At 23.8% G+C, this 16,387-nt stretch overlaps 5 protein-coding genes across 5 annotated transcripts in view; 3 read left to right on the top strand and 2 right to left on the bottom strand.

The window, feature by feature from the left end:
- Phum_PHUM256790 (REST corepressor, putative) overlaps positions 1-881 on the top strand; it is a gene marked incomplete at both ends in the record, with an annotated part of 3,985 nt that extends 3,104 nt beyond the window's left edge. Inside the window, 3 exons of the mRNA XM_002426444.1 lie at positions 37-252; positions 457-592; positions 670-881. Coding sequence (XP_002426489.1) covers positions 37-252; positions 457-592; positions 670-881 — 564 coding nt within the window. The remainder of the gene's footprint in view (positions 1-36; positions 253-456; positions 593-669) is intronic.
- Positions 882-2,712: 1,831 nt separating this feature from the next.
- Positions 2,713-5,601, bottom strand: Phum_PHUM256780 (FYVE domain-containing protein, putative; the record flags this gene model as incomplete). Its single annotated transcript, XM_002426443.1, has 5 exons — positions 2,713-3,026; positions 3,210-4,110; positions 4,429-4,549; positions 4,594-4,681; positions 5,019-5,601. The coding sequence occupies 5 exons, from the start codon at positions 5,599-5,601 to the stop codon at positions 2,713-2,715; spliced, it is 2,007 nt and encodes a 668-aa protein (XP_002426488.1).
- Positions 5,602-5,800: 199 nt separating this feature from the next.
- Phum_PHUM256770 (uncharacterized protein) lies at positions 5,801-8,468 on the top strand (the record flags this gene model as incomplete). The annotated part of the gene is made up of 9 exons (XM_002426442.1): positions 5,801-5,914; positions 6,123-6,174; positions 6,462-6,703; positions 6,776-6,998; positions 7,138-7,268; positions 7,364-7,376; positions 7,548-7,691; positions 7,771-7,974; positions 8,401-8,468. 9 exons carry the CDS (start codon positions 5,801-5,803, stop codon positions 8,466-8,468), a joined length of 1,191 nt encoding a protein of 396 aa, XP_002426487.1.
- Positions 8,469-9,421: 953 nt separating this feature from the next.
- On the bottom strand, positions 9,422-11,381 carry Phum_PHUM256760 (ral, putative; the record flags this gene model as incomplete). The annotated part of the gene is made up of 3 exons (XM_002426441.1): positions 9,422-9,538; positions 10,304-10,565; positions 11,152-11,381. 3 exons carry the CDS (start codon positions 11,379-11,381, stop codon positions 9,422-9,424), a joined length of 609 nt encoding a protein of 202 aa, XP_002426486.1.
- A 1,062-nt stretch (positions 11,382-12,443) lies between these two features.
- Positions 12,444-16,387, top strand: part of Phum_PHUM256640 (uncharacterized protein) — a gene marked incomplete at both ends in the record, with an annotated part of 10,318 nt that continues 6,374 nt past the window's right edge. The window contains 3 exons of the mRNA XM_002426440.1: positions 12,444-12,604; positions 12,758-12,824; positions 13,064-13,725. Coding sequence (XP_002426485.1) covers positions 12,444-12,604; positions 12,758-12,824; positions 13,064-13,725 — 890 coding nt within the window. The remainder of the gene's footprint in view (positions 12,605-12,757; positions 12,825-13,063; positions 13,726-16,387) is intronic.

The following is a 16,387-nucleotide window of genomic DNA, read 5'->3' as shown; positions in this document are numbered from 1 at the left end:
AAAAAAAAAAAAAAAAAAAAAAATACGGATATCTAGGAAAATGAAATTGATTTCAGAAAAACTGGAAACATTCGGCCAACGGTCGGGCCATTGAGAGGTCGCGACAGACACAGTTATAATGTATTCAAAAAAAAAGCTAAACCTCCTAGAGGAATGCATATTGACCATGAAGATTTGGTTTCTTTGGCTTCGCAACATTCTCAAATTTTATTTAATAATTTAGATCGTGAAATATCTTTTCTTAAGCGTCAGGTAAAAAAAAAAAAAAAAAAAAATAAGATTCTCTTTCTACGTCTATTTTCTATATAATATTAATATCACACATCAAAGATTTTAAAAGATGTACTTATGCGTGCGTGCGTGCGTACATACATACATGCAACACACAAGACTACGTGTACACACACGTGTATATATATATACGTGATAAAAAATTTTTTTTCTTTTTAATTTCAGGTCCAAAATAACAAGCAAACGTTGAGTAGTATGAAAAGGAAATTAAATGAAAACATTCAAGAATTGCGTCCTCCGGAAAATATATCCCGTATTAATTCTCGTTGGACAAACGAAGAACTTATGTTAGCCGTTCAAGGTAAGAAGTTAAATTTATACATGCAATGTCTTTTTTTTTCTAAATGGCTGAAGAAAAAAAAATTTTAAATTGTTCAGGAGTGAGAAAACACGGGAAAAATTTTAAAGCAATCGCCGAAATAATCGGAACTAAAACGGAAGCCCACGTTCGTAATTTCTTTGTGACGTATAAAAAAAAATACAATCTTGATGTTGTACTAAAAGAATTCGAAGCAGAAAACGGACTTATCGATTTGTCTGAAGAAAAAGATGAAAAAAAGGAAGAAAAAATTAATTCGGAAAAAAATTAATTTTTCTTTCAACAAACAAAAAAATTTTTTTTTTTTTTTTAGGTAATTTTAGCTTTCAAAAAAAAAAAAAAAAAAAAAATTTCAGTAGCTCATTTTTTTTTTTTTTTTTTTTTTTTTTGCGTGGGCATAAGTGAAATTAAATATGAATATGAAAAGGGAAAAATTAATTTATTTTTAATTTACGGTTGTTTGTCATCGCGTTTACAAGTATTTTACATTTGGTTTTTTTTTTTCGGCGGGAAATTGATGAAACAAAAATTTTTTTTACCAGAAATGCCTTTAAAACGTAAATGATTACATAAAATATAACAAATAATTAAAATCCTACACCTACAACATAATTATTTAAACTTAAAAAAATGTTTTCGGTTTTTTTTTTATAATGGAATTTTTAATTATAATTTTTATTGTTTGAATGTATTACGTTTGTGTATTATTTAATAATTGATTTTATTTATAGGCTATTTGTGTGCAATTTGTATAAAAAAAAAAAAAAAAAAAAATCCTCGATGAATAGTCTATCAATCATTTATTATTATTATTATTATTATGAAGAAACAAATTAATGAATGTTTGTTTGTTTGTATGTATGTATGTATGCATGATATGAAGCGTAAACAAACAAAATGAGTGTATATATATATATATATATTTATAAAAAAATTGCTTATAACCGTTTAAAAAAAAAAAAAAAATTGATTTGAGTTTTATTTAATATTTTATTTATGAGCAGCACAATCATTAAAAAAAAGATTTTTTTCAAAATCTCTCTTATAATGAATTATTATTATTATTTATTTTATTTTTCTCGAATCCTTTTAAAAATTTTTTTTTTTTTTTTTTTTTATTAACAAGTTTGTTTCACTTTATAAATGAAATTATCAAAAATTATTTTTTCCAATCGGTAAAATCGGTCGTTATTATTATTATTATTATTATTATTATTATTATGTTTTTATTTATTAATAATTTTGTTTTAAAAGGATTATTAATGGAGGGATATTAATAACAAAATTCTAACCGGGATTCCCCATTCCTCTCCATTCATTTCCGGGATGTGAGTTTTTCATTGATTGACAAAACCTAATCCTGATTTTTGGTTAGGCGATTTTATTATTATCATTTTTTTTGCAATAAGGAGTTCAATTATGACGTCATTGTGGAAAAATAAGGTTTTTCCAACTCTTTTTGTTTTAAAAATACTCAAAGTTTTGTATTTAATGTATTATTATTTATAGATTTTGCACTAATAAAAAAAAAATAATTAATTTTTATTAAAATGTAATTAATATCATTACAAATAATTTCTAATAATAATAATAATAATATTAATAAAGAATATTTTTGATCAAGGGTGCAAGGGATGAGATTTAAGGTTTGTTACTCAATGGGGGGATTTAAAAAAAAAAAAACAATTATAAAAACCAATTTTATATATATTATTAACTATTTTCTTAAAAGTTATTTAAAAATAGTTAAACAAAAACAATAATGAATATTATAAACATAATAATGTTTAAATAAAATTGAGAACCATTAAATAAATACATAAATAAAATTGGGGGAAAAACAAAATAATTCACTGATAATTTTTATAACAAATTCTTTTTTATACAATAATTTTTTTTTTTTTTTTAATCAAAGACAATGAATTATTTTTAAATAAGTTATATTATAATTAATTATAATAAAATTTTTAAATTGTGGTGATGGGGAAGGGGGGGATTACACGTATTGGAAAGTGTAAAAAGTGAAAGGAAGATTTGTGATGATGGTTTTTTTTTTTAACATGAAATTTCCATGCTTTTATTTATTACATGGAAAATTATTTTTATTTTCTTTTCACCGATGAAATATCTTTTAATTTTCCAGTTTTTTTATGAGAAACAACCGTTATCCCGGGGAGTTTGTATTTATTTTTAACATTATTTATTCTACTTTGACAACTTTTATTAAAACTTTTATTTTTTCCCGTTTCTTTAATCTCAGTTTTTATTTTTTTGTGACAGGAACTAGATTCAGATTCTTCTAGAATTTCTATGTCGGAATCATTTCGTTCTTTAAATAATTTTTTTTCATCACTTAAACTAATTCCTGTTTGAGTTTTCCAATCCTCATATTTTTTTAATAGATTACTATCAAGATCTTTTAATAAATTTATTGTTTTTTCATTTAGGTTATGAAGTTTATTTACTCGTGATACAATCAAACTTTCTTCGGATAATTTTGTTTTTAAATTTATATTTTCTTTTAACAGTAAAAATTTATCATATATTGTTTTTGATAATTTAAGAGAATCCATTAGAATTTCATCAACAAATGTCGAACATGTTTTATTATTTAATGAGTTAAAATTAGGCTCTGGTAAATTATGTTCGAGAGTTGATAATTTTTTTTCTTCCTGCATTAATTTTACATATTGTATTTTACCATCGGGAAGTGTGATTTTCAATACTAATCCTTGTACATCATTTGGAACTGTAACCGTTGTTATATCAGATGGTGCATTTAAACTTGATGTCGGATTAATTAGCAAGACTTTTGGCGTGTGATGAGATTTATTGGAATCATTTTGTATGGGTGATTTGATATGTTTTAATGTTGTTCTGGATCCTGGAGGAGTTATCAATGTTTCACCGTGTAATACGGGACTTTGAATGGTTTGAGTTGGAGGGATTGAAGAGTTTAAATTTTTTGTATAGTTGTCTAAAATAAAATTTCTTAATATTGTATTTTCCGGTGTGTGATTTGACGATTGTATTTTAATCAAATCCGGTTTCTCATTCTTGTTAATGTTTATTTTATTTCTTTTCGAATTTCGATTCATTAAATTTTTTGTTTCGTTTTTAGATTTTAATAAGAGGTTATTTTTTAAAATGGATTGGTCGTTTTGAGTTGTAGCTTTTGAATGGAGCGCGTTACATTTTTTATTATTTAATTGCATAAAAACGATTTTAGGTATGGTATTGATTTTAATTTGTTTTTGCGTCAATATTTCATTGTTTTCAATTAACGTTTTAACCTCTTTATCCGGTTTACTGCAACAAACAGATGTATCTTTTAGAGAGGCACTTGGGTCAGACTTCTGTAATTTTATGAATTCCGTTAATGCCCTACAAACAGCTCTATGTGGCCATAAAGGCTTCTGAGCACAGCAAAAACAAGCCCATTCTGTCGCATTTTGTATCGATTTTAATAATGAATTCCCAAAATTTCTCCTTATGCATTTCTGTAAAATATAAAAATTACATTAATTTATGTAAGTAAAAAAGTTAAGTATAGAATTATTTTTAATAAGGACATTTCAAAAAATAATATGTATCGAAAATTTTATATGAATCGAAAATAAGTTTTATTTATGTTTTGTTAAACATTTTTTTGAATTTTTATCGATTTTATTTTCAATAACAATAAAAAATTTTTGTGTGCAGATGTAATAATTACTTATAGAAATCTTTAATTTATTTAAATAAATTTAAAACAGTATATTAATTGTTATCAGTTGTCTGCACCATTTCTTACAATTAAAAGTAAATATAAAAATTACCTTGCAAAAAACTTTTTGGCAAAAATTACAACAAATTAAATTTCCACCTTGACCACACCATCTACAATATGTTTCACTATTATCACTGTTATCACAGGGAAAATTTCCATCTCCATAAAATCTAGAACATGATTTACATGCTAAAACTTTTAGCATCTTATGTACACTAATTTTGCTTCAACATTTAAACTGCAACCCAAATGTTTGTTACATATTGTGCAATGAAGTTTGCAAAGCCTCACATTTGATATATCTGAAAAATTAAATAAAATATTTTTTCAGTCAATAAAAATAAGGAATAAATAAAAAGAACATATCAAAAGAAATTATTATTGATTATTTATTGAATTAATTCAATAAATAATACATAATTCAAAAATAAAATAAATTCTGTGATGTTATAAAACATCATTGTTTTGAGTTTTTTTTTTTTTTATTATTATCAAAGCTATAATTTTTTTAATGAGGCTATTCAATCTCAATAATTAAAAAAATGACAAATATGTATTAGTTAAATAAACTATATAAAAAATATATAACTTAAAAAATATTTTAAGTAAAATTATATAAAAATGTTTTTAAATATTAACCTTTAAAACATGCTTTGTAAAAATCCATTTCTTCTTTTTTTAGTTTTAAAGCATCATTTGGGTTATCTTTTTGAACAAAAACATGTTTAGTGTATTCTGGTTTAAAAAGTTTTTTGAGAAATTTAGTCATTAATATTTTATCTGTATAACTACTACTGTTAACATCAACTGAAGGAATAATATTTGTTTTTAATTTTGGGGCAACACAACTGGATAAAAAATTGTTCTCAGTAGTATTAACAGGATACATTTGTACAGGTAATACTTCTTTGACATTTTCTGACACTGCAGCTAAGCATTTATTTCCTGATGTAACTACTACTGAATTTGCTTCGGGCACTGGTATTTTTAATGTTGTATTAGGAATTTCTTTTGGAATAAGCAAACTATTCCCAGCATTTCTATAATTAAAAGTTTGCATTTGCAGATCAAAAGTAGGTATAGGTGGTAATTTTCTAGAACTGACAATGGTTTCTTCATTTTTAGGAATATCAATTTCTATGTCATCCTCTTTCATTTCAACTTCTAATATTGAATCGAGGAATTGCGAACTAAAATCCGTATATTCTTCGCTATCCACCATTGTACATGAAATTATTTAACTTTTGAGTTATCAAAAATTACACTTAAACTTGATTTTAATTTATTTTAAGTACATTAATTAACAAAAATTATAGAGTTCACTCAAATATAATTTGAAGAAAAAACAGGTCACTCACTTAGAAAAGCGGAAATAATAAATGCCTCCTTGAGTTTCTTAAAGCTTTCTGCTTATTTTGAAAATGACGTCCCTCGACTCAAGGATTTGCGATACACCTGGATGCAGTTCTGTTGCAAAATTACAATGTCCTTCTTGTATAAAGCTTGGGATTCAAGGTTCTTTTTTTTGCTCACAGGTTTGTCCTTACCCATCGTATTTTAAAATATTTATTTATAAGTGGTAATTTAGGGAAAAAGTGTGAAACTTCTAACCAACGGTTTTCTTCAAAATTCATATTAAATATTAATTTAATTAATTAAATACAATTTTTTTTTTTTGAATATATTGTATTTAAAAATTTATTTATTAAATTTTTAGATTTTAATAAAAAAATAAAATTACAGGATTGTTTCAAGGGAACTTGGAAAAGCCATAAACTTCTTCATAAAATTGCAAGTAAGTGTTCCCTTAATTTTTCTTATAATTACTTTGAATTTAATATATTTTTTTAAACTTTCACTTTTAGAAATGATAACTTATTTTTTTTATGTTTATTCTTTTAATTTTATTCAATTTTTTTTATTAAAAAAAAAATTTTGTAATGTCTTGCATAATTTAAAAAATGATTACAATCATTAATTTACTCTGCCATGTGATTAACTTGAAAAGTTAAATAATTTATATAGTTTTATAGAGCCACATATTTTTAATATTAAATTTATTTATACTTTTTTTTTTTGCAGAAGGTGCTAATAGTTCAATATCTCAAGATGATTCATACACTCCATGGCCTAATTATAAATTCACAGGAAAACTTAGACCATATCCTCAAACATCTTGTAGAATAGTACCCCCCACGATACCGAGGCCTGATTATGCTGATCATCCAACAGGTTCTCCCATTAGTGAACTTGCTTCTAAAGGGTCAGCTCAGATTAAAATATTAAATGATGAAGAAATAGAAGGAATGAAAGTTGCATGCAAGGTATTTTTGTATTTTATGAATGGTTTGAGTAAAAAATTAAAATTATTTACTAAATTTAAATTTTATTTCAAGCTTGGTAGGGAAGTTTTGGAGGAAGCAGCAAAAATTATCAAGGTTGGTGTAACCACTGATGAAATTGATAAAATAGTTCATGAAGCTTGCATTGAAAGAGAATGCTATCCATCTCCATTGAATTATTATCAATTTCCAAAATCTTGTTGTACTTCTATAAATGAGGTTATTTGCCATGGAATCCCCGATTTAAGGCCTCTGCAAGATGGAGATATATGTAATGGTAAGTTTTTAATAATAATAAAATTATAAATTTGCATAAAATAAATTGCTTTAAATGTTTCAACTTTAGTTAGTGAACTTTGAAAAATTTTTGCTGTTTTTTTTTTTTAATTAATTTTTGTATCAATTATTTCTTTTAGTCGATGTAACTGTATATCATAGGGGTTATCACGGCGATTTAAATGAAACATTTTTAGTTGGGGATGTTCCGGAAATCGGTAGAAAGCTGACAAAAATTACTTGGGAATGCCTTCAAAAAGGAATTGAGCAGGTAGTATTTATCTCATTTTAAAAATTAAACAAAATCTCAAAAAAAAATTATATTTTTATTTTTTTATGCTTTTAATTTGTTTTTAATAAAGTAAGTTGTATTTAAAAAGTTACTGATTGTTTAAGGCTATAAAATACATCATTAATAAAAAATATTAAATGTATGCTAAACTGTTTTAAGAAATGAACAATTTTATTATCCTTACATTTTATCGTTAAAGTTTATTTGGTCATATGTACAAATTTTTTTTCTTTAATAATGTGATTAAAATTGTTTCAGTGAAACCTGGAGAAAAATACAGAGAAATAGGTAATATAATTCAAAAACATGCCCAAGCCAATGGATTTTCTGTTGTTAAAAGTTATTGTGGTCATGGTATTCATAAATTGTTTCACACCGCTCCAAATATACCACATTATGCAAGTAAGGGAATTTATGAGTTTTTTTTTTCAAAATTATTTCACAATTTTTTTTCCTTCTTCTAACTTTTTATTTAATGCAGAAAACAAAGCTGTTGGAATAATGAAACCTGGACATTGTTTTACAATTGAACCAATGATAAGTCAAGGAACGTGGAGGGATGAAATGTGGCCTGATTCTTGGACGGCTGTAACTGCTGATGGTCTTTTATCTGCTCAATTTGAGCAGACGTTATTAGTAACGGATACAGGTGTAGAAATATTAACGAAAAGAATAAGCAACAACGGTCAGCCTTATTTTATGGATAATTGAAAAAAATTTTTGAAATTTATTTTTTGTTATTTTAAATATAATTTTTGTAAATTTTCATTGAAAATATGACTAAATTTTTTAGTTTCAAAAAATTACGTGAATATTATTTTTATAAGTAAAAAAAAAAAGATAATTATTACGACAATCGTTTTCTGTTGACACGAAAAATAAAACGCACAAAAATAACGTTCGAAGCAAATGGTTTTTATAAATTTCAGTTTGAAATTTTGTGATCGACTTTTATACGAATATAATGTACATATTATATTTTTTTAAAATAACTATTACATAAATTGACACAAATAAATTGTAACAGGTAAAAGTTTTAATCATTTTTCTTTTTTTTTTTTTTCAATTAATCTGTGTTCATATTTAATGCATGAACAATGGAAATTTTTAGTACTGAAATGTTGGGATTTTTTTATAAATGTCATTTTAAAATCTGCTCATTACAATATCAAGTCATAAACATGATATTAAAACTTAATATTTACTTAAAATGGGGATTATAATTCAAATTATATGAATTTTACTTAACCTTGAGTAACATAAATTTTGTTTCAATAAAATCACTTTAAAATTAATTTATGTTAACATTCAGAAAATTATTGATATAATTATTAGGGTTCCTACTGTTGTTCGCTTCAAAATCTAGCATTTATATCTCATTTTATCATTTTTCTTCTAAAAATACTTGAATTTTTTTATTTATAATTTTTAAATCAATGTTGAACATCTAAATAGAGAGAAACTAAAAGATTTTGTTGAAGAGTAAGCGATAAAAAAGAAAAATTTTTTTTGTTAAATATAAAAAAAAGGCACCCAAAGTTATATAAATATATATTATATAGGCATAATACTTAATAAATTAAAAGATAATTAATGATAAAAAATATTTATGTAAATATTTTTTAATTTAATACAAAAATGTGGTAGAAAAAAATTTTTTTTTTTCCATACTAATATTTTAAATACATAGTATTTTAAACATTTTTTTTGCACTATTTTAATTGGCAGAGTAATTAAAATATAAATTTAACTAAACATATAACAATGAGATATATTAATGTTATCGAGAATTAAATTTAATATTTCACATAAACATTAGCAAAAAAAATTTAATTCTCACAAAGAAAGAAAATCGATATTATTAAAGATAAAAAAAAAAAATTACATTACTATTCATAGTAGTATAAAATCTTGCAGTAAGGGAAGCAAATGATTCATAATAATAATTAGAACATGATTAAAAAATTTTTTTTCCACTTTGTTCAAATAATTGTGACCAAAATTAATTTTTCTTTTCGTAGTGTGGTTATGAAGTATGAAAATATCCTAAAAAGAAAAAACATTGTGTAATATTACTTAAAAGTTAATTGTATACATTAATAATATTTATTTATATCAATGATACTTCTTACCTATAAAATTATACATTTAAATTCTTTTCTTTTACTTTTGTCCTTTCCTTTTCCAACATTTGATTTGTTTTCTTCTATTTTACGAGACCTTATTTCTCTCATTAAATCAAAAAATACCTGGAATTAAAATCAAAAAATTTTTTTTTTCAGTGAAAAAACAAAAAAAAAAAAACAAATAATAATGATAATTATAAAAAATTATAAATAATTAGCCTTTTAATTTTTTTAAATAGATAATTTTAGTTAACGATTCATTTTAATGATTAATTAATGGAAATAATACAAAGATAATAATGATAAATAACATTGTCTTTATAATTTAAGTCGAGTAATTACTAAGTAGAAAAATTTATGAAGTAAACTAAAAGATTTAAACAAGATTATTATTAATGCACTTTAATTTACAAAAATTATTTTGTTAATAAAACTTTTTTTCAAATCTTTCATTAACCATTTTATTTTTTATTAGTTCAGATTAAGAAGATTTGATTATAAAATCATTTCCCCTATAATAGCTTAAAATACTATATGATTCTAACTTAAAAAATGTTTTTTTTTTTTTTTTACAGGGATAACATCTTATAGTTTGTGTAATACATCTTATAATCAAGAATTTTTTACAACCTGGCTGTTACTTCAAGTTGGACAAAAAAGTGTACGAGTATACATTTTGTGAGGTAAGTCATTAAATTTTTACATTTATCAAATAGTAATAATAACAAAAGCAAACAATGAAAAAATGAAATTATTTACTATAATTAAAGTTAAAGAACCACAAAATGCAATTCCTAACATTTGGTTAAAATTAATATTGTCAAAAATATTTAAATTAGTTTCATAATCTAATATAAACTTCATGAAAGGTTTTTTTTAAAATAATACCTTATCGACATTTTCCCTGGTTTTGGCGGATGTTTCAACATAAGGTACACCCCATTGATCAGCTCTATTTTTTGCTTCAGCATAAGAAACCTTTCTCTTATCCTCTAAATCACACTTATTTCCAACAAGTAAAAATGGAATACTTTCTTCATTTTTCACTCTAAGAATTTGTTCTCTAAAATCTTGAGTTGCTTGGAAGCTATCTTCCTCAGTTATTGAAAAAACAAATAAAAATCCTTCTCCACTTCGAAAATAATTATCTCTGAAACATGCAAGATACATATTAAAATCATTGTAACTAAATTAATAATGATAATCTTCTTTAGTCTTTGAAAAATAACATTAAGTAATTAAAATACTATACAAGGGAATTATTTATAATTGCAAATCAAAACATAATTCATCTTAAAAAAAATGTATATTCATAAGCATACTATAGAATGTATTATCATATGAGAGGAGACATTTTTAAACATTAGTACTTATTAGAACAACACTAAAAAGACATCTTTAGCAAAAAATGTAACCTTGATAATAAGTATTTTTTTTAAAATTAAAATAAATATGTTAATTGAAATAAAAATTTGCATATTCATTTTTAAGAAATTTTATCAAAAATGTACTTTATCAAAACTTTCAAGTTTAAAAATATTTGATTTATAAAAAAAAATTTTATTAACTTTTTCTAGATTTCTATAGAGTAAGAAAACCTTTTTCAATAGAACGATTTAATTCTCAAGCAATTGCATTGATTTTTTTTTAGAATAAGTTTCAAGTAGGAAATATTAAATTTTTGTTAATTTTATCTTGGTGAAATTTTAAAAGTAAATCATTAAAATTAAGTACACCTTATAGCAGCATAATCTTCTTGTCCTGCAGTATCCAAAATATCAATTTGAACATTCTCTGCATCTAATACGACTTTTTTTCTATATGAATCAGCTTTTGTAGGTTCATAATCTTCAACAAATTCATCATACATAAATTGAAGTGTAAGTGCAGATTTTCCTACTCCTCCACTTCCCACCATAATTACTTTATGTAATGCAGGTTGCTGTGTAACTGTTTTTTTGGACATTTTTATTTGGAAGGTGAATATTTGAAACTGAAAATGCATAAAACTATATCTTAACCGCTTTTATTCAATATAAACTTTTTATAATTTTAATTATTTTAAATATCATAATTCCATATTTCGTCAATACGTTGAAGCAGTTTTTTTTTTTTTTTAATTAAGTATTTTTTTTAATAGGTCCTTTTTTTTTTAAAAAAATTGTATTATACTAAATCATTATTAGTTAATACACGTATTAATTTCGTGATCGGCATCAACAAAAAAAAAATTAATGATAAGATACCTGAAATTAAAACAACAGTAAACAAAAGGCGTTGCCTAAATTTATGCAACTGTGCTACCGTTAGTTTACATTTTAAAAGCATCTACAACATAAATAGAAAAATTTATGAAAATAAAATTAAGCCTCACATAAATAAGGTACAAATTTCATTTAAAAAACTTTAAAATAAAAAATGTATAAAATTTTTACTTGTAAGTTTAAAACTTACGTGGTAAAATGTTAAACAGTATGAAGTTTCACATCAAATATCCTTCTTCGATTTAACTGTAATGCCAACTCTTGAACGTTTATTACAAAAAAAAAAAAAAAAATAAATGGCAAATAATAAAAAAAATAACTCGCTCTTTCAATCAATTCAAGAAAATTATAAATTGAACGTTAAAATTTTTATTATATCAATTTTATAATTAAAATTAAAGAAAATTTTAAAAAAAAAAATGTCTTGTTTTTAAAATAATTATTTGTAAAATAATGTAAAATAAAATATAATTTATGTATTAGAGCCTTTTTTTTTTTTTTAAAACAAAGAAAAAGTTTTAAAATTTAATAGCATAAATTTTTAATTAAGGTTTTCATTTTTTTACATCATTATTAATTTTTTTTAAACATATGAGAGGTTTTGTAACATTATTAAATTTGGCAAAACTGTTGAGTCCACCATTCAGGAATGGATGCTTCAACAGCAATAATGTCGTTACGATCAATAACAATTTTAACGTGTAAATTTAGTAAAACATTTTTTAAATTCATTAAAGATTACAGTCTTTAATTAAAAAAAAAAAATGTTAATCATGAAATGGGAACTTTTACTGCTTAGTATTTTATCATTAATTTTATCAAATGGCTTAGGCCCATTAGATGATCCATATAAAATTTTGGGAGCGACAAAATCATTTACTGCACAAGAATTGAGGAAGGCTTATAAAAAACTTGCCAAAGAATGGTACTACTACTATTTATAATTTAAAACAAAAAAAAAAAAAAACACTTTTTTGCATACTTTAAATATTTGCCAATTATACGAACTTTGTTTATTTTTTATGCTTTTTACATAAAATAAGAAAAATTAAATTTCTTTTCTTTTTTTTTTTCACAGGCATCCAGATAAAAATGATGATCCAAAAGCTGCCAGTAAATTTGTTGAAATAACTCAAGCTTATGAGGTGAGATACCAAAATTTTATTCATAAAATTAAAAAAAAAATTATTGTCTCTTCTTTGTTCCAATGCAATTACTTTTTTCAATGAATTAATAATATTTTATACATTTTTCTGTCACAAATATTTATGTAAAGCAATTTGAGTTAAAAGCTTTATTAGAATGATATGATTTGATAAAATATTACTTTATCAGGAAAATATAATTATGTATAATCATTATAATTTTATAATTATTTTTTCAGCTTCTGAGTGATCCGGAACGTAGAAAGGAATATGATCTTCATGGTATTATAAAACCTGATAGTAATCACAAAAATCATCGTCCATATCAATTTGAGGATTTTGATTTATTCGAAGACATATTTACTTTCCCAAATGATTTTCAATATTATAATCACAATCCTAAAATTTTTCTTTATCATAAGTTATCCATCACTGCGAAAGCTTTTGAAAACAATCTATTACCAAAAAGTTATAAAATCCCACACTTACTCCTATTTTATTCAGATTGGTGCATTAAGTGTGTTAAAATTAGTTCTATTTGGAAAAAAATGATAGAAGAATTAGAACCTATAGGAGTTGAAATGGCTACTGTGGATAGTGAAGAGGAAAAATCATTGGCAAAGAAATGTGGAATTTCATTTGTGCCAACATTAATTCTTCTTATTGAAGGAAAAGTTTATACATTTAAAGATCATCAATTTAACATTCAGAGAATTGTAAATTTTATTAAAAGTAAATTTCCATACAAGTTAATTGTTAATGTCAACAATGATAATATAAATACATTTTTAACCGGATGGAAAGATAATAAAGTTCGTGCATTAATATTTGGGAAAAATGAACTTGTGCGTTTACGTTACCTGCTCATGGCCTTTTACTACTTTGAAGAAGTATATTTTGGGTAAGTTTCTTATTTTTTTTTTTTTTTTTATCAATATTCTGGTGTAAATATATTTTTACATATATTTACACCTAAAAATATGCATGTGTTTATGTAAAAATGTCCAAATGTGGAATTACATATTCAAAAAACAAAAAAAAATATATGAGAAAGTCCCATTCGTCCAGGTGTAAACAGAACAAACAGTAGTAATGCTTCTTCCAAATAATTTACTTTAAAGATTTAAACAAAAAGTAACATTTACATGACTGAAAAATTTAATACACTTAAAAAATTTATTCTGTTCTATTCTTGCTAAATTGTTTCTGTTAAAATTGCTTCTTTTTTTTTTAAGAATCAGGTTTTTTTTCTTTAGATCTTTCACATTGGCCTTCTGTACACTTATGTTTTATTGTAGGACAACCTATGACTTCTTCACATCTTCCAGGTTTTTTTTTTTTATATTTCCTTATTTTGAAAGCTGGCTTACAAGGGCATGGCAATTTTTTTTTGTCACAATCACTACTCATGAAATTTTTGCATATGTTATTGGGTAAATTATTCTTAGTTATGGGGCCAACAGTGCCCCAACCATTTATAGATGGTATATGTAAAGCAATTTGTCCAATTTTTTTAAAATTTGCCAACATTTTTTTTTTTTCCACCAAAAAAAAATTTTATTTCATAATTTTTTATTCAAATTTCTTTTTAAAAAATTCAAATTATTTTTTTGTTTTGATAACATTATCCTTTTGAAATTTACGTCAAATTTAAATTTTTAGAATTTTGGAACTTTGTCACTTATAATGAAAAGAGAGAAATTATTATATAAACAATTAATTACTCAATTATACTCTCAATTGATGGAAATAATCTTTCTCGTTAAAAAATTTTTATTTTGTCATGCCCATAATTCAATTTTAATTTCGCTTTCGGTATTAATGCAAGACCTTTAGTATTAAATTATTCAAGTAAAAATTAAAATAATAATTTTTTTTTACGGAAATTAGTATTAAAATAATTGGTTGAGTTTTTAAGGTCTCGCGGTGGCTTAAAAATAACGTTAAAATTTTAAATTTGAATTTATAATCAATAATAATAAGATAAAAATAACGATTTTGTTTGGTAAAGTTTTAAAATAATTGTTTTCGTAGTGTATAATGCGATGCTGTCGACTATCTATAAAATTCGAAATATATTTTTTTTTTAAATTTTTTTAAGTGACAAATGAGTGTTTTAAAATTTTAAATATGGTGTCAATTTAAAAAAAAAAAAAAAAAAAAATCTAAAAGAAAATAATTTTTTTTTGTGATTTCGTTAAACAAATTTTCAAAATTTACCGAATAATGACAGGCAATTGATTGGATAATTTGATTTTATATTTCCGGTTGTTAAATTCGATTGTTTATATTAAATACTCCTCCTTCAGGTTCGTTCAAGTATAATAAATTGTTAAAAATGATAAGACAATTTGCCAATGTTTCTAAGCAAATATTAAGCCATACACGCCATCATCAAGCTCCATTTCGTGCAGAGAAAAAATTTTTACATTCAGATATACAATATTCAATACCTAATGGCCACGTGTCAATTCCTGATTTTTCATTCAAAAACAATTTGTCTTTGGACAGAATTTACAATAGTTTTTTTTTGGAGCCATTCTTAGGTAAAATTAGTTTATCCACATTGGGATTCAGATTAGTTAATTGCAAAAAAGCCAAGGGAAAGGGAAGAAAAAATAATGTATGCCCTAAGCCGAAAAAAGCTACCGGTGCACCTGAATGCCCCGAATGTCCATGTCGTTGCCAAACGCCCATAGAACTGAGCGGTCCTTCCCGGGTACGAATGGACAAAAGTGGTAAAAAAGATAAATACAAAGAAAAAGAAAAAATGATGAAGAAATGTAAAGATGACGAATGTGATTTTTTGGATGAAGAATAGTCAGTCATTAATTCTTAAAATCATGATGACTCCATAAAAAAAAAAAAAAAAAAAAAAAAAATTTGACTTGAATGAATCTTTTTTATAAATAAAAAAAAAAAAATTCAATAAAAAAACTTTTTGTTGGCACAACAAAAATAGTTTTTTCTTTTTTTTCTGATCTTTTTATTATTATCAAAAATTAATTATAATTTTATCACTGATAAAAATATTCTAGAAAGAATTTATTATGATTTTTATTTAGATCATATTGTGAGAATGGGTTAGCTAGGGGTTAATATTGTAGATGTTATTTGCTACCCTTAAAGAAAAAAAATTAATTTTTTATTTTTTAAACATGAATGAAAAGAATTAATAGCTTTATTTAGTTTTTTTTTTTTTTTTTTTTAATGCACTTATTACAAAGTTTATTTTGGTTTTTCCTTAGTTTCACATTTTTCCTTTTTTTTCTTCATTGCAAACGGATGTTTTTTTTGAAGTCTAAACGGTCTGCAACAAGGTGTAATTGTACATTCTTCATCTTCTTTTTCCTCTTTTTTACCATGATTGTTATTGTCATGACAGCAAGGGTCGTTCATTAAAATTGATGTATTATAAACAAAATTACAAGAGTTTGTCTTGTAACCTCTCATTAATAATGAATTTGTAAATTGATAATTTTGATTTCTTGATAGTTTCTTGAACGAACCCCATAAATTATCCGGATTTTCTTTTATGTTTTGTGTGTGCATTAAAAACTTTG

The sequence above is a fragment of the Pediculus humanus genome, genomic scaffold (assembly GCF_000006295.1).
Source record: "Pediculus humanus corporis 1103172107631 genomic scaffold, whole genome shotgun sequence".
Lineage (NCBI taxonomy): Eukaryota > Metazoa > Arthropoda > Insecta > Psocodea > Pediculidae > Pediculus > Pediculus humanus.
Note: the sequence above shows the minus strand (reverse complement) of the source record. Positions and strands in the feature narration are given on the sequence as shown.